General features: G+C 46.7%; 1 protein-coding gene across 5 annotated transcripts in view; it reads left to right on the top strand.

The window, feature by feature from the left end:
* Positions 1–22,263, top strand: part of SLC4A11 (solute carrier family 4 member 11) — a 104,901-nt gene that overhangs the window by 16,293 nt on the left and 66,345 nt on the right. For all 5 annotated transcript variants that reach the window (XM_077177873.1, XM_077177872.1, XM_077177871.1 and 2 more), the window contains exons 2-3: positions 7,738–7,788; positions 18,912–19,055. In XM_077177873.1, the coding sequence (XP_077033988.1) occupies positions 7,738–7,788; positions 18,912–19,055 (195 nt within the window). The remainder of the gene's footprint in view (positions 1–7,737; positions 7,789–18,911; positions 19,056–22,263) is intronic.

Below are 22,263 nucleotides of genomic sequence, written 5' to 3'. Positions count from 1 at the left end.
TTATACATCAGGAGGGCAAAGCCTGTGTCCCTGCAGGTCTGAGTCTCTGGGCTGGAGCACTAATTTGTCATCAGATTTGGGCTCTTTAAAAGCACCTTCCTTCTCAGTGTCTCTCTGAGCAGCACTTCCTCTTCCAAAAGTTTACTGGGGAGAAGAGCTTCGGAGTGGATTTAAATCTTTCTGGGGCATTGCTATCTCCTACACTGTTTTCAGGACCTCCTGAGTTGATTTCTTGTAGCTATTTGCATGCAGATAATGTTTTAATCAGCCCATTTAGGTAAAAATCTGCCTTGAATATTCCTGTTTTGTTGCCCAGTGATGCCAGGCACCCTTCTGCTGCCTCTGTTAGATCTCCAGGTGTGCTGGGCTTTTTTTTTCCCTTCAGGGGCTGTGGTTTTCCTCCCAGCCTCATGAGGAGGAGGATGAGCTGAGGAAGGTGAGGGGCAGCAGATGCAGGCAGAGGGGAGCTGCCCTCCCTGTGGGTGCCAGCTGCCCTGTGGGGCATTGCCCACTCTTTGCTCTTCTCCTGGTGCTTTTGGGAGCTGTGTTGGGAGGGGATTTTGCTGTCTGTGATGGGTGGAACCAGGGGGAGCAGGATCCCAGCTGCTGCCTGTGGAATCTGGCTGTGTCCTTGCAGAGCCCTTCCCTGCAGCCCTGGCACTGAGCTGGGCAGGGACAGGGCTCTGCTGTGCCTTGGGGAGGGAGGATTATCCCCCTCAGGTTCTGCTGGGGATGGATGTGTGGCTGCACTGCCAGAGGACAGCCAGGCTGCAAAGCTGTGCCTAAAATACTCTGTTAGTTGATCTTGACTCAGCCCTTCAAGAAAAAACTCCCTGGGACTCCCAGTGCGGATATTCCCCATTTGATGACTTAAAAAAGGTCTTTTTGCCCCTCTGGGATTTTGTCTTTGATGTTTTTCTTTGCCTTTATCCTTGCTTTTTAGGGAAGGGTCTGTGTTTGGGCTTGCCACAGGCAGCATCAGACACCATTTACCTTTGCACTTTCCTTTCCAAGCATCCCTCACTGATCTTCCACTTGAATGACAGTGATCAGTTTGGAAACCCTGACTGCTGTGATTCTTCTTTTTTTCTTCTATTTTTTTTTTGGTCACACTTCTCTAGGCATGGAGAAAAACAAGTCAAATCTCCAGCCCTTGTCCTCCTGTCTGTCAGTTGTGATTGCCCAGACCAGCAGCACAGGGGCATATTCCAATTTCTGTGCCAGCAGGAGCTGTGCTCTCACCAGCCTTTTCCAGCTGAATTAGGTGGAGCTGTGGGAAGGAATCAGCTACTGAAGGTGTAGATAGAAATGAGAAGTGGCAACCCCAGCCAGAATAGCTTTTTGCTTGCTGCTGTCCATTAATTCTTGCTGACTTGGGTGGTTTTAAATGATTTGCAGGGAATGTCTCCACCAAGAGCCTGTGCTGCTTGGTTCTTCTTGAAAATTCCCAGAATCTCTTGTTTTAAGAGCACAAGAGAGGCTGTGTTGGAGAAAAACTATAATATTGACGTATTTGGAGCTGATCATCTTGGCTGTGATCAGATTTGCTGCCTGACAAGCTCCTGTCCTGTTCTGCTGTGATGCAGTTGTGGTATCAAAGGAGTTAGAGGCTTCCTCATCCTCCTCCCATTGAGCTCTTGCTGCACACTGAGATTTTTAAACTCTATTTCAGTCAATGCTCCACATAATTAAAAAATTCCTTCTCTCCTACAGGTTTTCCCTGAGGTATTATTTCCCCTGTATGTGATTTTTCTCCAAAGTCTGGCTTTCTGCTGACTTTGGGTGGAGAAGGGAAGCAGAATCACAATTTATGTGCTTTAAATACCCAATAATCAAATGGTTATTGGGTATTTAAAGCACATAAATTGTGACTCTACCCTTGCTCCAAATTGCAGAAACCTGAATGCAGATCCCAATCCCTTGTATAGGAATCCCTTGTCCTGGGACATTGGGGTGGAGAGAGCAAAGAATAAGAGTTTATTAAGAGTTTAATATTGAACAGCAGGACTGGGGAGCTTTGGATGGGGGAAGCTGCATCATCTTCCACCAGCTTGAAGCCTTGGATGAGACCATGAATTTGTCCAAGCTGGAATTATCCCTGGATCAGTTTGAGGGGGTGCAACTTAACTGTAACATTCCTCATTTTGCATTCAGTGAACTCCTGGAGTCAGCTGGAAGTGGCCAAAACCTTGCTGCACAGCTCAAGTCCTGCATGTCTTCTGGGAAGTGGATTTCTTTCCAGTTACCCATCCCATTTCTGCCCAGTTATCTGACTGGGCAGTTCAGTGTGATGCAATAATTGCTAATTCTTCCTGGGAGGAAATGGGCAAAGTCTCAAGGCTTTTGCAGCACAAACAAGAGATTTTTGTGGTGACTTCTCACTCACAGGCTGATGTGTTTTGCTTTATCAGCTTTGAGGCAGGACATTGCATGTGCTGATGAGTCTGAGAAATGTCCTCAGAGATCCAGGAGAAATGAGGGAAATTGAGGGTGTTGAAGAAGCCGTGGCTGCCCCATCCCTGGAAGTGTCCAAGGCCAGGTTGGATGGGGTTGGAGGAACCTGGTCTGGTGGAAAGTGTTGGAATATGGGGTTGGAACTGGATGGTCTTTAAGGACCCTTCTGGCACAAACCATTCTGTGAAATTAGGGTATTGGAGCACACCATGAGTAAAGGATAATGAAGCTACAGGATGTTTTTTGATCAGAACTTTGGGCTAACTAAATTTTCTAGATGTACAAGTTGCCCATGTTTACAGACTACCCAAGAACTGCCAATATTAAAGGACCTGAAAATAAAAAAAGTTCCTCCCCAGTACCTCTTTCAAACTGGTGTTGTCTCAAAATAAACTCCAATTAACTATCAAGGCACTAGAATTTTTAGAGATTTAAGCCAAAAAATGCCATCCATAAATGCCAAAGGCTATGGCAGTACTTGTAGAAAGCTTTTGCAGAGCTGTGTTTCACTTCAATATAAGGCTTGTGCTGCAGAGGGCTGTTTATTTGGAAGATGCCAGCACCAGAACATTGTAATTGAGTTACCCAAGTATCCCGAGAATGTGTTTTTATTCATAATCCTCCAGTATTGCAAGGCTCAAGGGAACTTATTGCTAACTTTAAAACAAGAGGGTCAAAATGGGTTATTAGTTGGAGATGCAGTGTGCACAGGAATTTAATAATGGAGGATGGCATGGCAGGGGTTTGTTGTTAAATGTAAAAATGATAAGAATGTAAGAAATCAGGAAATACACCCACTTCTTGTCTGGTGCTTCCCATGGCAGATCAGCTGTTCCATCCCAGCACCTTGAACAACAACAGCAACCCTGACTCTGCTGCCAGTTAAAAAATAAATGTCATATCCAGGTCTGGTGGAAGGTGTCCCTGCCCGTGGCAGAGTGTGGGATGGTCTTTTAACTCCCAGCTCAAATCCTTCTGTGATTCCCTGATATTCCTCTGCCTTGGTGGCTCTTGGGGTCGCTGCTGTTGCCTCAGCTCAAAGGGTAATGGCTTAGCCATGGAATCTCCAGCTGCATCCTTGAGTCTAGAAAAAGCAGCTTTGTTTTCTCTTTTGCAGCACTTCAGCTCTTCACCTCTGAATTCAGCGCTCGGGAAGCTCAGAAATTTTCATTTTGAGGAAGGAAAGAAGTGGTAACACCGTGTGCCTCTCCAATTTAGTCTCATCTCACAGGCATCCCTGCAGGGAATAAGGTTGGGGTGACAGTGGGAAGTTGTTTTCTGGAGTAAATTAATGTTTAGAAAAGAAGAGCACGGCTTAAATTGTCAAAAGAGAGCTGCACCATGTGCTTTTGTGTAGACACTGGAAGGTGGCACCTTGTTCTGCCTTTGTATAGAGAGAACAGTTGGAGAGTCTGGTTGTCCTTGGAGGGGATGGGTGAGGAGTCTGAAGAGAGGCAGGACCTCTCTGAGACCTCTCAGAGGCACAGGAATGAATTGTTGTGCTCCATCTTTGCTCCTCGGGGTACTGCTTTCCAGCTTTGTCTCTGGAAGCATTTGTCTTGCTGAAATTTCTTTGCTTGGATTTTTTTTTTCTTTAATTGTTGGAGCCTTTGAAAGAAAACCTGAGTGAAAGAACTGACAGTGTGGGATTGGCGGATCTGAGAGTGTGTGGAGGGGGAACCCCTGAGCCCCTGCACTTTGCAGGCTGGAGGAAAATTTATCCTTCATGGAAACACTTCTGCAACTTCAGGCAAACACTGGAGCATTATCATGTTGATACCTGATGAATTTGGAGACTTGTACTCCTGCCCAGGCTTCCCTAAGCCCAGCAATTGCATCGATCACTGCGGTGTTTCATAACTGGCCCTTGCTTGAACTCATTTTAATTTCAGGAGTGCAGGTGAGGTGGGGAGAGGAAATACAAGGTTGGTGTGTGTGCCAGGCAGTGGCTGCTGGAGCAGAGCAGGCTCAGCTTTGCTGTCAGCTCTGCGCAACCCAAACCCAGCGCAGCAAAACCCGGCTGAGGAGCCGAGACCTTGGATGTGAAATTCTGTAAGTGCCAGGAGAGGGGAGCAGGTGGAGCTGCTGGTGTGTTTGTCTTTCTGGCTGCTCCTCAGCCTGCACTTCAGCAGGAGCCAGCTGGCCTTGTCCTTAGGTAGCATCCCTCAGCATAAGGAATGCTGGTTGAGGAATATGGGGAGAAAGGGACTGGGGCGTAAGGAGGAAAGAGATTAATTGGGCTGTCCCTGAGATCTGTCTGGTTTGTTCTGCTCTGTTCAAAACTTGGGGTTGTTCAAACTGGAAAAGAGGTGTCCTGTATTAGAGGACACATTTTAAGACATTTTCTCCTAATTTATCCAAAGCTGGGACAGAAGGTTCTAGGGTAAACTTACTGTGACATTTTACTGCTTAAAGGGGGCCTTTAGGAAAGGTGGGGATCGACTTTTTAGCAAAGCTTCTTGGGACAAGACAAGGGGTGATGGTTTTAAACAAAAAGAGGTTTAGTTTAGACATAAGGAATAAATTTTTTGCAGGTTGCCCAGAGATTTTGTGGGTGCCCCATCCCAGGAAATGTTCAAGATCAGGCTGGATGGCTAAGCAGCCTGATCTGGTTACCGGATCCCTTCCCATGGCAGGGAAGGTGGAGTAGACCTTTAGAAATCCCTCCCAACCCAAACTTTTGTATGAAAATGTCAGGTGAATGTTGAATTCTGTAGTGCATCAGAGGTGCAGATGCTGTAGCCCCCAATTTACCCTTCCCACCTCCACTTGTGCTAATCCCTGACCTTTCAGCTGCTCCCGTGGCTCCCTGCCTGTGTCTGGGCTTGTATAAACACCCATCACCTTTTACCTCCTGGGCACGCCAGGCACAGGTTCCTGATGTTAATGTGCCCCTTCCGTGGGGGATGGAAGAGCTTTTCCAAAGGCGCCAACAAGGCTGTTTGGAAGTCTGAATTGGGTTGGTGCTGTGGGACAGCATTATGTTGGGAGAAGACAAATTACCAGGGCTGGGTTTTTGCCAGGACATAGTAGGATGAACGCCTGGCTTTTTTAATTTTTTTTTTCCCCCAAACGTGCCATTGCATCTTTAATTACAAGGTTAAGACCTCTGTTTTATGACTCATCTGAAAAAAACAGCACCTCCACCATAATTACCCGAGCATGTTGCCGGGGGGACTGTGGTTCATTAGTGACTCAGAGGAACCAGTGGCACCTAATGAAATGGCACTGCCTGCTGTAACACCCCAGCCTTGCCCTTTTCATGCCTGGTCCAAGCAGGGACCAAACCAGTCTCCCATAAAGGTGTGATGCCAACCTTTGGGATGCTGCAGCTGGAAGGAATTTCTGAGGAAGAAACCAACCAATTCCTGATTATTAGACAGCATCGACCCGCAGAAATAGCTGTGTTCAGTTGAAGGAAGAGCAGAGGGTCTCATTTTGCCCAGTGAAGGATGAACAAGTTGCTTCAGGCTCCCTCAGAATCCATAGGAGGAGTGAGAAATGGATAAACCATCCTGCTGGGAATGTGGGTTCCTTGGGTAATCCGCCCGGGCCGCCGAGGCGTATTTTGTTTGTTTCCCTGAAATACGTAAATGCAATCATTGCACAATAAGAGCCTCTTTAAAAACTTTCCTTTGATCATTAACATGCTAATCAGTCTGGATGGATCTTCTCCTTCCCTTCCAGGTGGAGGGAAACAATTGACTCGTGTAATGGGTGCCCCTTGGCCACAGTTCGGTGCCGTTTGTTCCTCCAGCCCATTGTTCTGGGATGAACTTTGGAACATTGTGTTTCTCCCTTGGACCAGACACTGGAATTGCCCTCTGCTTTATGTGCTGGCTCTTTTATTTTTTTATTTTTTTCCATGGCCATCAGGGTATCCCTTCAGGAACCTGTGGGCACTGGGAGGTCTGAGTGGTGACAAGTGACAGGGCTGGGAGGCGCTGCCGTCAGTGACAAGTGACTTTACATCCGTCACGTGCGCAAGGGCTCCCAGGGGACCAGCAGGAATTGTGAGCCCTGAAAACGTGGCACACTGTACAAGGGAATAAAGAGCCTGCAACCTGGGAGCCAGAAGTGATGGGGCAGAGAAAGGGTCTTTGGGAAACAGTGTCATACCTCAAAGGAAAAGCAGGAAGCCTAATCTGTAGAACAATAAGGCAGGCGAAACCTCTTTCCTTGTTGGCCCAAATTCATCCCAGGCTTGCGTAGGTAATGTTTGATTAGCCTAATGAGCTGGGGAGAGACACAGCAAACCTATTCCTCTTTCTGATTGCATTTTGGCTGGGAAGAAGTGTGTGAAGAGGCAGCATCAAGTCCCATGTTTCCAAGGGGCTGCTTGGGTGATTCTTGCTCAGGGCTTGAAATCAAGAGCTCTGTTATTGATGTAAAATGGGCTGTGCACCTGTCCAGGGGAGCTGCTGCCTGTGCCCACGCAGGCTGAGCTGTCACCTCTTGCCAGCCTTCAGAGCAGCCAGGCTGGGTTTGGGCACCAGGCTTTGGTCGCACCTGAGAGCAGGTGCTCCTGTGCTCTGTTATCACACCAAGAGATGCTCAGTAGCTGCTTTGCCAGCAGTGAATTGCAGAACTGACTCAGTAGCAAAACCCCTGTCCCTAATAAATGCTGGGGATCCATCCCTGCTGCTGCTGTGTTGGTGGATTTGCTCTTGCTCAGCATCATTTCCCATTTGTGGCTTCCTCACCAGAGCCTGTTGGTGCAGATGGTGTTGCCTGCAGGACCTCAGCTCAGGAAGTGGGCCAAGGAAGGCTGGAGGGTTCTGGGGTTTATCTTCAAGTGCCAAGCACTGTTTGGGGGATATCCTAATGATTAGGAGCAGCAGGATGGAAAGTGAATTCCCATTTTCATCAAAATTGAGTTGTTTTTTCTAAATTAAACTGGTTCTTTTTATCAGAGCATAAGGTACAACCTTGGCTTAGTTGTGGTTTGTATTTTTATAAAATCCTTTCAGATGTTTAGTTTTATTTTTGCTGACATACTTGTTCTGATTTGATAAATACCTGAGATGATCAGAGCCATCCTGATCTTTAGCCTTGCTCTTTTGTGGTCCCAGCCCAGGATGTCTGACACTTTTCCAAGTACTGCCTGTGGCTGTAAAGGAAATTTCTGGTAAATGCTATAATATCAATAAGCAAAAAGTTACATTTACCACGCTCAGGAAAATCTGATGCCTGCAGTATTTTGGGATTGGCTTTGTGCTGCAAAGTGAAGACATTCAGCATCTTGATGATTCTCATGTTTCATTTTTTTTCTGTCTTCTCCAGAGTCTCCACCAGCAGCGATGTCAAGGAATGGATACTTCTTTGAAGAGAGTGGCAAGTATTATTTGACTTTTTTGCACACACACCTTATTGGAGGGAGAGCTGCACTGCAGGGGTAGCTGCAATCCTGACATGGGTGATAGAGAATCCATTTAGCTGAAGTGTGATGTGAAAACAGTCTGGTGTGGTGGTTGTGTAATCCAGTACTGGGAGCAGGCTCCGTGTTTTTAAATCCTGTAGATGTTTGAGATAGGCAGTAAATAATCAACTCCACATTGTCATCACTGACTGTTCTGGGTGGCTCCTTGTTTTTCAAGTTCTTTTGTGATGTTTTCCTGTCATACAGCCTGGCAGGTGTATCTGCTTGTCTTTTTCTGGAGTGGGGATCATGTGTGGGTGTTGGATCCCTTTGGAGACATCCTGCCAAAGAGCATCAAGCAAAACTTGGATGGCTCTGGCAGACACATCTTTTACTGCAAAGATTTTTTTTTTTCTTTGAAGCAAGATGAAATGGTGGCATTTGAAAGCTTGGATCATCTGCCTCCACTTGGATCATCTGCCTCAAAGATGACTGAGATCTTGGAGGTATTGAAGTTCCATCTTCTCCGCTGATTTTGGAGAAATAGAATCATGGAATAATTTTGGTTGGAAAAGACCTTAAAGATAATCTTGTTCCAACCCTCTGTCCTGTGTTTTCCCCCAAACCAGCATGTATTTAGGGTATTAGGGAGAGGTCTTCTGGAGAGTTCCAGCCTCTTCAGGAAGTAGTCCCTGAGGGCTTGGGGCTTCCTGCCCTTGGAAGTGCTGGAAATATTCAGGACTTCCAAATTGTGAGAAAAAAGACTAAAATTCTCTGGTTATTTAGGCCCTTAGATGCTTGTAGCTGTCACAAGGCTCATCTTTCTTGTTCCAGGGGGGGCCAAGCCTTAGGTTGACATCTGGAAGGGGAAGTTGAATGTCTGCCAGATGTCAGCTGATCCAGCAGCACTGGTGACAGTACTTCCTTTGGCACTGGCTCTCCCTTTCTCGTACAAAGAACAAATTTTGGGGAGTCAAAGGACAAAACTGGAGGCCAGTCCTCTCATCTCTAGCCAGAGGTGTTCTCTGGAGGCTGGGTTGAGTTGCAGAAGGGCAGAAAATAATGCCTGACCTCAGGGAGGTGTTCTGAGGGCATGTGGGGTGTGAGGCTGGGGTAGCCCTGCTCCTTCCCTCCTGCCCACCTCGCTTGTGGGCTCTTGGGATGTGGTTGGTGCTTTCCTGAGGACTGGGAATGTGAGAGGGTGACCCAGGCTGGGACCTGGGGAGGTGACTGAGCCACCAGCATCTGCCTGAGAGCAGTGTAAGGGCTTGGGGGGAAACACTGCTGGTTTTGGAGGCAGGACAAGCCCCTACTTCTTCCCAAACCCTTCTGTCACAGCCCAGCTGTCTATCCTGACACCTTAGGTGCCTCTACCTGTCCCCTTCCAGGACTCAGTCTTGCCTTCCTCAAACTATCCCCACAAACAACAAAAAAAAAACCCCAAAGCAGATCTCTGAATATTTTTTTTTTGTTCTTGTGGCATCTTCTGAGAGAGGCTTCTTCTTTTGTCGACTTGGTGCCATGGCAATGGGCATTTCTGCCCTGTATTTGAGTTATTACTCATCTTCCTCCTTTGTCTTAAGGAGGCAGTATCTTGGAGCTGCCTTTGAGGGCTTTGAGGAGCTCTGTGGTGCTTTCCTGTTGTGCTTGTGTGGTTTGGGGAAGGAGGGAACATTGCTCACAAGTTCCACCTCGGCCCTTGTCGTGTTGTGATTGGAAATACACTGGATTTCTTGGTTATTTCACCCTCAGAGCTGCTGCCACTCTTACTCCTCATTACAAAGTGACCTTTTGGAAGAGTTCAGCTGCTGTGGAGTGATGAGTCACCTTCTGCTGCTTGACTGAGCCGAGGCCTTGGGGTGCATGGGCAGCACATCCCGGAGCGTGCTGGTGTGAGCGCTCCCGCCCCGCTGCGCTGCTCTGGTGATCTCTCTGCAGGGGTTCTGTGCCCTCAGATTCTCAAAGCCTTCACCCCAAAACGTCATCAGGGCTGGAGGAAACCACAGATAAAGATGTTACCTTTTCACAGGGTTTCAAAACAGCTTGTTTTGAAATGGAGCTATGAAATCACCGAGCTTGTGGGGATCTGCCAGGCAGGAGATGCTCTTGCCCCACCTCTGAAGCAATAAAAATCCCCAGTCCCCCTGAAGAGGGCAAAGAAAAAAAGAAACCTCTTTAATTCTGTTTTTTGGACATTTTCCTCCCTTTTCTCAGCAGGGCAGCATCTTTTGATATTCTTGCTCTGTGTAGAGTGGAGCTTTTTTGCTTATCTCCTCCTGGGATCTTGCATATACATATGGTTTTCTGTATTCTTAGTAATTAGGATGTTTTTGTTTCTAAGCATATCTGAGGCTCTCTTTGGAGCCTGGGTCTGTCTTTTGCCAGCTAACTTTTCTTTACCCTTCTTGTGTTCTCAGCAATGTTAAAATTTAAAAGTTGAAAACTCATTTTCAGTTGAAAGAACTGTAGTAAGCATGGACTTGGCTGCAGCACCAAAGCAGAGCTTTGGAAGAACCTCCTGGACGTTTACATCCATAAAAACTTCAAGTGTTTAGTAATTTGTAGCTCTTGTAATTACTGAGGAGCTGGGGAAAGCCCTGGAAGGATTTTCTAGTGAATTAATATGTGACTGTTTGGGAAATTCAGAGGTTATGGTCCCAACCATCTCCCAACCTAACTAGCTAAAAATCTGGAAAGTTCATCAAGGAGATCAGCTTTGAGTTCAAGTTTTCCCTTATTTCTGGAAGAACTTGAAAGCAACTTTTGTGGCTTTTAGTGCCTTGCATGAGGTAAATACTTACAATGCAGCTGGGAAAAAAATCAGGTGAGGAGTTCGTTCTGTACAGGCAATATTAAGAGAAAAAAAAATGAAATTAATTTGTGCCTACTCAGTTGGACATTTCTGATTGAGGGTGGTGGCAGCAGATTTGATAACATCTGATGGCCATGGTCTGTTTTCAGCCCATGTGTACTGTCAGTTTTAACAGTTGTCCTGTGCCATCTTGCTGATGAAAATCCATATTTTTGAGTCTCTGGAAGAAGCCTCTTGCACAAACAAACCTGGCAGGGCTTGGTAGTAATTGGTGTCCCCTCCTTGCATGTTAAAGTCACTTAAATCTTCTGTAAGGTTGTTTTGACAAATGAGTTTTCTTCCTGGTGAATGTGAGTGAGTAATGAGATGATTGTGGAGCCCCAGTCCAAACGTGGGGATAATTGGAGTCCTGATAAAATGCAGCTCAGCAATCAGGGCTCAGAATTAACTCATCAAGCCCCTCATTGTCTCTTGTGAGCATCCTGCACCCTCCTCGTGGAGGTGGAGCTCTGAAAGCACTGGAATTACCTGCAAGCGATCAAATTCTGCCCAAATTGTGATGAGGTTTTTAACTGAGCCAAGAACTTTCCCTGATAAGACACAAACCCAGAAGTTTTCTGGTTCCTCTTGCAAAATCTGAGGGAAGGAATCCCAGTGCAGTGATGGGGATATCTGAATTGTTGCATTGTTTTAAAGCTGGCTCAACAGATCCTGCAGCATAAATTATTTTTTTTTTCTGGTCTTCCAGAGCAAATCCCTCACTGCTTGGTCTCCTCTGACTTATTAATTGGTTTTGCTGGCACAATAAATCACAGTTGTGTTGAAGGGCCCCAAGGCCCCAGTCTGGCTTGGGATGTTTGGATATATTTTATCTGCTTGTTTTTGTTTTTCAGTTTGCAGTTCAGCTTGGTATGTGTTCTGGGGGAGTTTTCTTTCTTTTTTCTTCTTTTTTTATTTTTTAAAAATATATTTGACTTTATCTGTCTTGGAATTGTTTTCTTAAGAAGGAGATTCATTTAAATGTTTTTGTGAAACAAGTCTCCTTTCACAATGGGTTTTTTCCCATGAGATGCCCAGTTTGCCAGCAGGAGATGAACTGCTGCTACCTGTGGGAGAACACCAGGAGATGGCTCACAGGTCTCTCACACATTTTTATTTCTGGAATTATCAGGAGGCCTTTAATAAAATACTAAAAGGAGCAGGAACATCCCTGATTTCTGAGGGTTCTGCTGCAGCACTGAAACTCCACATGCTCCTGTGTTCTGTAAAAACAAAACAAAAAACCCCCACAACACTCCACTGAATTACTTGGATTATTCACAACATTTCCTAGAAATCTGGCTGCAAAATACAATACTGGAATTAATTCAAAAGTGCCTGGGTGTTGTTTGTTTTGGTATTTTTTTGTTTTGTTTTGGAGGGTTTTTTTTTTTGCAGCAGCAACAGATCAGCTCTTGGAGCTCTGTTATGAATTATCACTGAAGTGACAGGGGAAGTTTGATGTTTTCATCTGGCCCTTCATGACAAAAGGCTGGAGTAGGGTTGGGAAGATGCAGCTGAGGTTATGGTCAGCCAGTGGTGCAGGGATGTGGGAGAGCTCTGCTCTTGGTGACTCACCTGCTCTGCACTTTCTACCTCTGGTTTGGATTTCTTTTTTTTTTTTTTTTTCCGCTTTTCCAAGAGGAGCTTGTGGTTTAATCTGTGCCCTTGAGCTCAGGTAATGGATTGACATCATCCTAGCAGGTGAGCATTGCTGCAGAAAATCTGTATTTTATAGAGAGTGCTGGAGAGCCAAAAAGCTTCACCCCACACTTCCCTGGCTCTTAAGGTACCTGTGGAAGGTCTGGCATTGGGGGACACTTCTCTAAATCCCATCTACATGAAGATCTGCCTGTGCCAACCCCAATTATTTGGCTTAAACCTAGAGTGATTAATTTGAGACCCTAAAAACCATCTCTTCCACCCCTGCCATGGGCAGGGACACCTTCCCCTTGACCAGGGTGCTCCAGGCTCTGTCCAGACACTTCCAGGGATGAGGCAACCACAACTTCTCTGTGAATCTTAATAAAGGAGTTTTTCTAACCAAGGTATTCGAGATAAGCTCTGGGTCCTCCTCTGGCTGATGAATTTTCTGCAGCAAACCCTCAGCAGTCCAACCATGAGGTCTGGGGACACCCCCAGCCCCTCAGTGGGCTCCTGGGCTGGCACAGTGTGGTAAAGAAATCTCCTGTGAGCCTTGCCAGGGACTCTCTCAGCCAGAGAAAAAGTTTAAAATCCTAGCAAGCATCCAGATTTATTTAATCATTGTGCCTCCCAGTTTTAGCAGGGTGGGAGACAGCTTTGGGTGCTGCTGGCTGGCTGCAGCCTTGGAGTTGTTCTTGTCTGTGAAATGCAATCATTTGTTAGGAAGGAAGAGGTTTTTTTATGACTTTTATCATGCAAAACAAAGCCCAAACTTTGCAGTTTAGCCTCAGCAGGGATGTGTGAAATTTCGGTGGGCATTTACCTAAAAAATGTGGTTACAGCAATGTAATTGCTCTCATTTTATCTGGAAAAAAAAAGAGAGGTATTTTAGGAAGTGGGTGATTATGCTGGAATCAGCCTGTGAGATGTGCCCACAAACTTGCTTTGGTTCATGTGGGAGTAGGGTGCTGTTCAAACCCTTTTTTTTTCCAGAATTCTCTGGAGATGGAGAACTGATAACACTTGCACAAAGTTCTTCCAGATCTCTCCTGAATCCTCCAGTTGCTCTCTCCCTGCATGAGATAACTGACTGGGAGGTTACCTAACCTATGGAGGCACCAGGAATCTGTGTTTTCTGGGCAGAGTGGAAAGGTCAGCTTGGAGGTGGATGCTCCATTATTAATTGAGTTTCCTTTTGCACCCAAAGTTGGGGATTTGGGTGTTTTCCAAGTGGTGCAGTGAATTGGAGCCTTCAGGGAGCAAAGCAAACCCTCTGAGAGCTCAGGTTAATTACAGCTTCATGCCTTTCTTGAAAATCAGTGTCTCTTCCTGGCTAGAGCAAGTTAAAAATCCACAAGGAAAAAAAATAGGTGAAGATGACTTTTTTTTAACTTAATGCCACCATTATCAAGTGAGTTTTTAGGCTTAAATCTCTCTTGAGATCCTTAATACTCTGTTACAGCCAGGCACTGGGGTGCTCAAAAAAACCAGGCTGGATTTTAGGGTAATGCCCATGTCCAGCTGATGCTCCTTTACCTTTAAAAGCTATTGAATATACATTATTATCATTGATTCCTTTGACCTTCTGTACTTGACCTGTAATTCCTCTGAGAAAATGGATGCAAAAATGGTTCTCCAAAACAATTTGCTGCCTTCTGTGCCTAAAAACTCACTTGAGGAATCTGAAATGGCTTTTAAGGTGACAAGCTGATAGTGTTGGATTGCCAATCATAGCTCAAAAAGCCTCCTTTAATGTAGTTTGAGGTTCCTGGCTTTCTGGGGAGAGTTTTTTGGAGGGGTGAAGAGGAGGAGATGCATTTCCATGATTTTGGAAGCCTGGGTTTTGGATTTGACAGAGGGAATAGGCATTGCTGTAGATGAGAGCAGTTTTCCAGGCTTGGAGAAGAGATTGCCTTGGAAATTGAGGGTAAAAATCAGTTGCTTCCAGAAAACTGCTCTGAGTTAGTGGCTTGTGCCTGCAGCTGTTGGTTAAAGCTCCACAAGTGGCTTTGTCACCTGAGAGGTTGTGCAGGGGTTGTGGCTGGAATAATTCCCATCACCTGGGGTGTGGGAGGATGTTTTTAGTAATAAAGCTGCTTTTCTCCCAGGAAATTGAGTTTGATTAAGGTTTTTGGCTTTCCTGGAGAAGCCTGCAGCCCTTGGGCTGGGAGTGCTGCTCCCACTTCAGCTTTTCCAGGGAGTTTATCTGAGGTGGCTGAGGCTGAGCTTCCTGCTCAGCTGATTTTATTGCCCCAGGTGCAGCTGCCAGGTGCCACCAGAGCAGCAGTGGGACACACACTCAGTGCCACCACTGATGGCAGCAGCTGCAGTCACTGCTGCTCCCTGCAGAGCCCTGGGCACTAAAACTCAGCTCCAAAGCAAAATAGCTGCAGGGCAGGCACCTTGTCAGAGCTGTGAGAGGGCTGAGAGCAGCAGGAGCTCTGGGAGATGGAGCTGAGAATGTGAGGAAAGAGAGAAGGCAGGGGATGGAGTAATGGAATCCTGGAATGGTTTGGGTTGGGAGGGACCTTAAAGATCATCCATCCCCCTCTTGCCATGGGCAGGAACAGCTTCCATCAGACCAGGTTGCTCCAAGCCCCATCCAGCCTGATCTTGGGTGGATTTTGAGATACCAGAACACAGCAGGTCTGGGATGAACCTCAGAGGAAGGGCTGATGCTTTGGAGGGGAATCACCAGAGAAATCCTAATTATTCATTTTTTCTTCCCAGCACCTGCATAAAATTGAGTTTATTTTCTAGTTATTCTGGTTTATTTTCATGTTGCCTAGTGTGGGCTGAGGGAAGCCCTTTAAGTAAAGGAAGCTTTAAGGTGAAAGCATCTGCTGCTCCTGTCTGCAGAGGGTGAGGAGGGGGTTTTGCTCCTGCAGCACTGAAGGATGCTGCTTGCTCTCCTTGCTCTCGTGCACTTCCCATGTTTTTCCATTTCTTTGCCATGAGATGAGTCCTGCAGGGTGGACTGAGGGGATTATCCTGACCACAGTGTGTTCTTCATGGTGCAGGAGGGCTGCACTGGTCTGAGCCAGCTTTAACTGTACTGCAGCTCCTCCTCAGCCAAACCTCTTCTCTCTTTTCTCTTTCTCTCTCTTTTCTCTTTCTCTCTCTTTTCTCTTTCTCTCTCTTTTCTCTTTCTCTCTCTTTTCTTTTTCTCTCTCTTTTCTCTCTCTTTTCTCTCTCTTTTCTCTCTCTTTTCTCTCTCTTTTCTCTCTCTTTTCTCTCTCTTTTCTCTCTCTTTTCTCTCTCTTTTCTCTCTCTTTTCTCTCTCTTTTCTCTCTCTTTTCTCTCTCTTTTCTCTCTCTTTTCTCTCTCTTTTCTCTCTCTTTTCTCTCTCTTTTCTCTCTCTTTTCTCTCTCTTTTCTCTCTCTTTTCTCTCTCTTTTCTCTCTCTTTTCTCTCTCTTTTCTCTCTCTTTTCTCTCTCTCTCTTCTCTCTCTCTTCTCTCTCTCTTCTCTCTCTCTTCTCTCTCTCTTCTCTCTCTCTCCTCTCTCTCTCCTCTCTCTCTCCTCTCTTTCTCTCTCTCTTTCTCTCTCTCTTCTCTCTCTCTTCTCTCTCTCTTCTCTCTCTCTTCTCTCTCTCTTCTCTCTCTCTTCTCTCTCTCTTCTCTCTCTCTTCTCTCCGTTTTCTCTTTCTCTCTTTCCTCTCTCTTTCCCCTCTCTTTCCCCTCTCAGACCATATTTTGGGCTGGAGTGGCACTCTCTGTGCTCAGAGCTCTGACTGGCCCTTTCACAGAGCTCCTGGCACTTGAGCAAACGCTGCCTTCATCTGAAGGTGCCAACTTGCAGTGACAAAGATGGAGACAGCACCAATTTGGAGATCTTGAACTCTCCCCCAGGAAATCTGATGCCAATAAAAAGGTGTTTAACTCTGCCCTCTGTCTCTGAAGCAACTGCTCCTGACAGAGCCTGTGAAGTGTTTCTGGGACTTCCATGTGGAAACTTGGTTGGTAACTGCACAAATTCTGCAACAGCAATATCAGATCCTGCTCTGAACTTCTGCAAAACACCCATCAGACTTCCAGAGGAGCTGAACAGCTTCTGCTGTCGCTTGTGGCATCTGCTGCCCTTCAAGCAGCGGGGGTGGCACTCAGTGAGCATCAGGGAATGAGGGGGAAGCAGCTGCCAGGGCTGGAGGCAGGGCTGCAGCTCGGAGGGAAGGTGCATCTGCCACCACCGAGCCTGTGTCACCTCGAGGTCACCCTGCATTTGACAGGCGTGAATTGCTCATGGTTTCCAGCTCCTGGCAGATGAAATAGGCTGAAGGATTCCAAACAGGAGTGGTCTGAGCCTGGAGGTGGTTCAGTGGCAGAGCAGACACCTGTCTGGGAGTGCAGTTCCTGCCCAGCCCAGGTTGGGGATTATTTGCAGGCCGAGTGTTTTGTCCCTGCCTTGCCCAAGGGACACGAGGCTCGGCTGCCTTTTGTTCTGCTCTTTCCTCCCCTAAAGAGGGAGGAACAGAGGATGCTTCCCTTGCCAGAGTCCTGGCTGACCTCTGCCCAACCCTCTGATCCTACTCCACCCTTGCCCTTCTTCCAGCTCCTGGGCTGCTTCTGTCCTGTCTCCAGCCCTCTCTGCTTTCCACCACTGCCACCCTCTTATCAAACCCCTTTCAGTGGCTGGGGAGGAGAATAAATCATTTTCCCTGCTTGGCTTTTCCCTGTTTACCCATCTCATTCCTTGAGGACAGGGAGGAAAAGCTCAGCCATGTTCTCAGAGCTGGGTGCTCAAGCCATCCTTATGTGTCTCCCATCTGACCCAGTGAGTGGGAAGGCTGGAGATGAAGCTCAGAACTTCCCTGAGGCTGCAATTCTGGATGTGCTTGAGGTGGGAAAAGCCTTCCCCAGGCTGATTTTTTTTCTTTTGCAGGGCTGCCCAAACTCTCCTGACACTGAGGGGAATGACAGCACTGTAGGTGCTCAGCTTTGAGGAGAGATTATGGTGTCCATCATGCATTTTGGAGGAACCAAACCCCAACTTTGGGACTTAGTTTGGGGATTGAGATGCTTGTGTGGGACTTTGTAGTACTGCTGATGGCAGCAGACACCTTGTCTGGCTGTTGTCCATCCCTGCCACATCTGCCAGCAGAGATTCCATAGCTGGTGGTGCCCTCAGCATTCAGGTGTTTCCTGTACTTTCCTCACTTCGCTTTTTTCTGTCTGGACAAGTTTCCATCATGCAGGGCTGCAAACACCCCAAGCTCTGCCAGCAGCAGAGGATGATATCTTCAGTGGGCTTTGCTGGATGGGGACAGCAGCACCCTGGATGCTTTTTGAAGCCTTCAGAACACTTCTGACAGGGCTTATTCACATTAATTCCTGTCAGGCTCTAAGGTGAAAGAGGCAGAGATCAGGAGGGGGGTTAATCTGAGGGGCTTTATCCACCAGGGTTTCCCACACCTTTGATAAGCAGTTTAGGAGTCATCTGGAGGCTTGAAGCTCCTGCAGCCCCTTTGCACCCTCTGAGCCCTCTGGGGGGATGCTGAGCTCCATCAGCTTGTGGCAGGAAATGCTGCAGCCCCTGTCCTGTGTCACTGAGTTCCTGTTTGTGGCCTCACTCCTCAGGGTTTGTGTTTTGTGGTGGAGAACTGTTGGCTCGATCCCTCAGAGGCAGCATGTGCTGCTTTCAGCTGCTGCCTCCACATTTGCTTATACGAGGCTTTAAAAAAAGCCATCAATATTTTAGTTTCCATTCAAGCCTCTGCCTTGAAGCTCCCCCTTTTCATTTCACTGTAGTGCCTAGAGCCAGCTAATGAAATATCTCCCTCCTGCTTCAAATTAGGCATAAAAGACTTGTAAGAAGATGAGGAGAAGCTGCTGAATAATCCTGGTAATGTAAAAATCGACATTCTATAATGTCCCTAATTCTCCTAATTAAACATGATACATGAGTGTGCTACAAGAGTCCTCCAGCTGCTCCCTAATGAGATGTTGCAGGGACCACTTTGCTGTTGGATGAGGCTGGGTTAAACTCTAATTAAAGCCTTGCAAAAGGCTAAGGAGTTGTCTGGTGTAATTAAGAAACTTGTCTCGCATTCTCAGTGCTGCCACCCCCAGTGACCTGCTCCTCTGCCCTCCTCTGCCCCGTGGGGAACTCTGGGTCTCTCTGTCCATATCAGGTATCACCTTGGAAACTTCTTGTATTTATTTTTTTTTAATTTTTCCACCTCTAGTTTCAAATCGCCGCATCACAAAGCAGTGGCGCGGCCTTGGCTCGGTCGAGGTGTTTGGTTCGGGGTGGGCTGGGGCACAACTCTTACTTTTGGTGGCGTTTTTATGCAGCATTTTCATCCTGTGGTGGCTTTTACCTGAAGGGGAGCAAGGTGTTGTGGCTGAGCCTTGCTGCCCACACCGTTGACATGAGGAAAAAGCCGCTGAGGCGACCCCAGAACATGCTGGGCGCCATTCCTTGAACGCCGCGGGCCTCGCAGGGCCTCAGAGCGGCGCCTCACAAGGCCCCGGCGATGGCCGAGACCTCCTCAGCCCTGGACTCGGACTCGGATACCACAGACACCTCCTCCCTGCCAACAACAACAACCACAACAACAGGCCCTGAGAGCCTGCCCTCTTATGGCACCCCCATCTCGTTGTCAGGGTACCTCAAGTGCGACACGGACGATGCGAAGGAGGAGGCGGCGAGCGAGGAGCTCTTCGACGGCGTCAACTCCACCATCGTGTCCGCGGACAGCATCCGCTTCTTCGTCAACGTCAACCTCGAGGGCGCTCCCAGTGCCACCGGTGAGTGGCCCCAAAGAAACAGGGGTGGCAAAGGGGGGTTGGTCCTGCTGGTGGGATTTCACGGGATCACAGCGGGTTGGGTTGGAAGGGACCTTAAATGTGATTTCTTTAAGGGTAGGGAGAGCTTCTGCTAGGCCAGGTTGCTCCAGGCCCTGTCCAACCCATCCTTGAACCTTTGCTTCAGGCACAGTGATTTAATATCTTCAGTACTGATAAATGATGAGGGAGGAAAATAGCCAAGCCCTTCACAAAAAACTTCTGTCATTTTGTTTCATTTCATACACAATTTTTAACTTTTTTCTTTTGCACAAAATCCCGTTGGCTTAATTTCCCATAAAATCCAGTGCTGATGCTTAGTTAATCTTTTGAAAAGTAAAGCTGGAAGAGGAAGAGAATACAGATTTAAAATGAGATCCCACATAGTGCCAAGCCAGGTCTGAGAAACAGAGGTTTTAGGAGAAGACAGAAATCAAGTCAAATACAGCTAAAGAGGTTTTTTTTTGTGGCTGGTAGCTGTGACAATCTTTCTTAGCTGTAGCGACCATTTTACTTTGCTAGAAAATGTTTTCCATTTTAGTAAGATAAGTAGTTCTGAATTAGACAAAACTTAACCTTCTTTAGTCCCTGGAAGTGTTCAAGGCCAGGTTGGATGGGGCTTGGAGCAACCTGGTCTGGTGGAAGGTGTCCCTGCCCACAGATGGGGGGTGGAACTGGGTTATCTTTAAGGTCCTTTTACCTTTAAGGTCCTTTCCCACCCAGTTTGTGAAATTTGGATTTTGTGGGATGTGCCTGGGAAAACACAGCTCTGGGACACAGAGCAGCCTGGATTTGTCCCAGCAGCTGGAGCCTGCCTATGTGGACTATTTTAGAGGTTAAATGCACAGGCTCTGGATTATTCTTGGTGTCACAGTGTCAGAGAGTCCTTTAAGTTTGTTAAAAGTTATTTTTACATGCAAATCCCAATTGATCTGCAGTGAGCAGTTACTGGGAATGGTGATGCACCCTAGGCACAGCCTGGATCCCTGTTTGACTATCTTGGAGTCTTGCTTTTTGACTCTGAGCAATGACTTGAACTTAGGAATAATATCCAGCAATTTCCAAGCCTGCAATTTTACAAATGCCATCTTAATTGAAAGATTTAAGAGAGCTGTGCTCTGCTATGACAGTCAGGACTCAGTGCCGTGGGGTGCATTGTTTGGGGATGAGGAATGCAAGTGCTGTGGATTCTTCTGCATCTGAAGAAGTTCACTTTCCTTGTGTGTCCTTCTGGGCTTTTTGTGTTTTCCCTTCCATTCAAAACAGGACAAAAAAGGCTTCCTTATTTCCCTGAAGCACTGCTGTTTGTGCTGGTGCTATTAGTTGTATCCTTTTTTTTTTTTTTCCAGCTGAGATGATCAGAATTTTTAAGGAAAAATGGATTTCTGGTGTGCTGGGGTCCTGTTTCAAATGGAAGGCTGGAGATTTTAAAAATGAGTTTCAGACAGAGCAAAAGCCCAAACTTTCAATGAGGGCATAGGTGAAAAAAGAGATATTTTTTTTTTTCCTTATTACAACATCAAAGTGATCCAGGTAGCCAAAATCCAACTTTTTCACTGTTATGCAAAGCATTCATCAGAGTCCAGGAGTAGGAGTCATCTGGGCTATCAGTTCCTTTACAGAGATGGTTTTACTGGAGTTTCTTCCAGGCTGGATTTTATACACATCAAATCAGTCTGTGGCTGCCCAGGGCACAGCTGATCCTCCTGGAGGGGTGGCTGAGATGAACCCCTTAAAATCCTTCAAGAAAAATACCCTGAACTTCTGAAAAAAATACCCAATTCCCAAACTGAGGTTTAATTATGCCAGAGCCAAGGTGTGTCTGGGAGGGAATTGTTCCCTGCACAGAAATTCCTTTCTGTCACTGCCACTCTTTGGAAGCTTTAGGAGGTTTGTTTTTATACTCAGGTTTTGATTTCCTAGAGCAAAGCTGGAGCTGAACCTTTGCATGGTTTGTCCAAGCTGGAAAGGAGGGGGAAATAAAAGTAGGATTTCTCCAGGCAATGCCAGAGGCCCCAAACACCTCATTTCCTACCCCTGGGGAACTGGTGCACCAGAATCCTACAAAATCCTCTGTTGCTCTGAAAACACAGAGGAAAACCAGCATGGAAATGGAATCTTTGCATCCTCATCTAATTTTCCTGTGTTCTCCAAGCTGGGTGAAATGTTTGAGTCAAAATGTGCTCTCTTGGCTGAATGTGGTGCCCAAACTCTCTCCTGCTGGAGAACTTTTTTAGGTTAGCTGCTGTGAGGTTGCTGCCCACCTTAATAAAGGGCTAAAAGATCCAAAATTCCCATTTAGGGAGGGGATGAGTTGGAAGCCTGGGATGCAGGTGCTGGCAGGCAGTGAAGGTGGAATTACAGATGCAGTGACAGCTCTGCCTCATCCTGTTGAGCTGTTCCTCTCTGTGTGATGTGTGTGCAGCTCTCCATGAGCATAATTGGATGCTCTCCACTGCAATTCTGTTTTTAAAGGATCACTGTGTGGGATTAAGTTTTGAGCCAACAAAACACAGCACGACCAATAAAACTCCAACAAATGACCACTGACATAAAATACTGGGCTTTGTGCACAGGTGTGTGTAAAACAGGATGGCTTGAAGAAATTTGGGGTTCAAGGTTTGGTCTGTCTTATTTTTAATTAATACTGGCTGCCTTTTTGCAGGGAGTACTGAGCCCAAAGCAGTGCAGATGCCTGAGCACTAAAATGCTGCTCAGTGGTGACATTTGGGTCATTTCTCCTGGGTGTTTTAGTGCTTCCTTGTGTAAACTGATGGAAGGTTTTGCTAATTCTCTTCCGCTTTTCATCCTTCTAACTTGGATTTTGGTGGTAACATTTGTTTTCAGCAAATGTTCATAGCTCTAACAGGAAGGTGGGTGTTTATCTGAAGCTGGAGGCTTTTGGACCTGGGATCTGTATTTTTGGGGGAATATCAGGGTGGTTTTTAGGCTGAGGCTTTTTCTGAAGTCACAATAAACGTTTGCAAGTAAAATCACAGAATTGTTTGGGTGGGAAGTGACCTTTAAAGGTCATCTAGTCCAACCCCCCTGCAGTAAGCAGGAATGTTTTCCACTACACCAGTTTGCTCCAAGCCCCATCCAACCTGGCCTTGAACACTTCCAGGGATCCACAGCTTCTCTGGGCAACTGGGCCTCACCACCCTCATTGTAA

This window comes from Agelaius phoeniceus, chromosome 4, assembly GCF_051311805.1.
Source record: "Agelaius phoeniceus isolate bAgePho1 chromosome 4, bAgePho1.hap1, whole genome shotgun sequence".
In the NCBI taxonomy this organism is placed as follows: domain Eukaryota; kingdom Metazoa; phylum Chordata; class Aves; order Passeriformes; family Icteridae; genus Agelaius; species Agelaius phoeniceus.
This window is presented reverse-complemented; position numbering and strand designations above follow the sequence as displayed.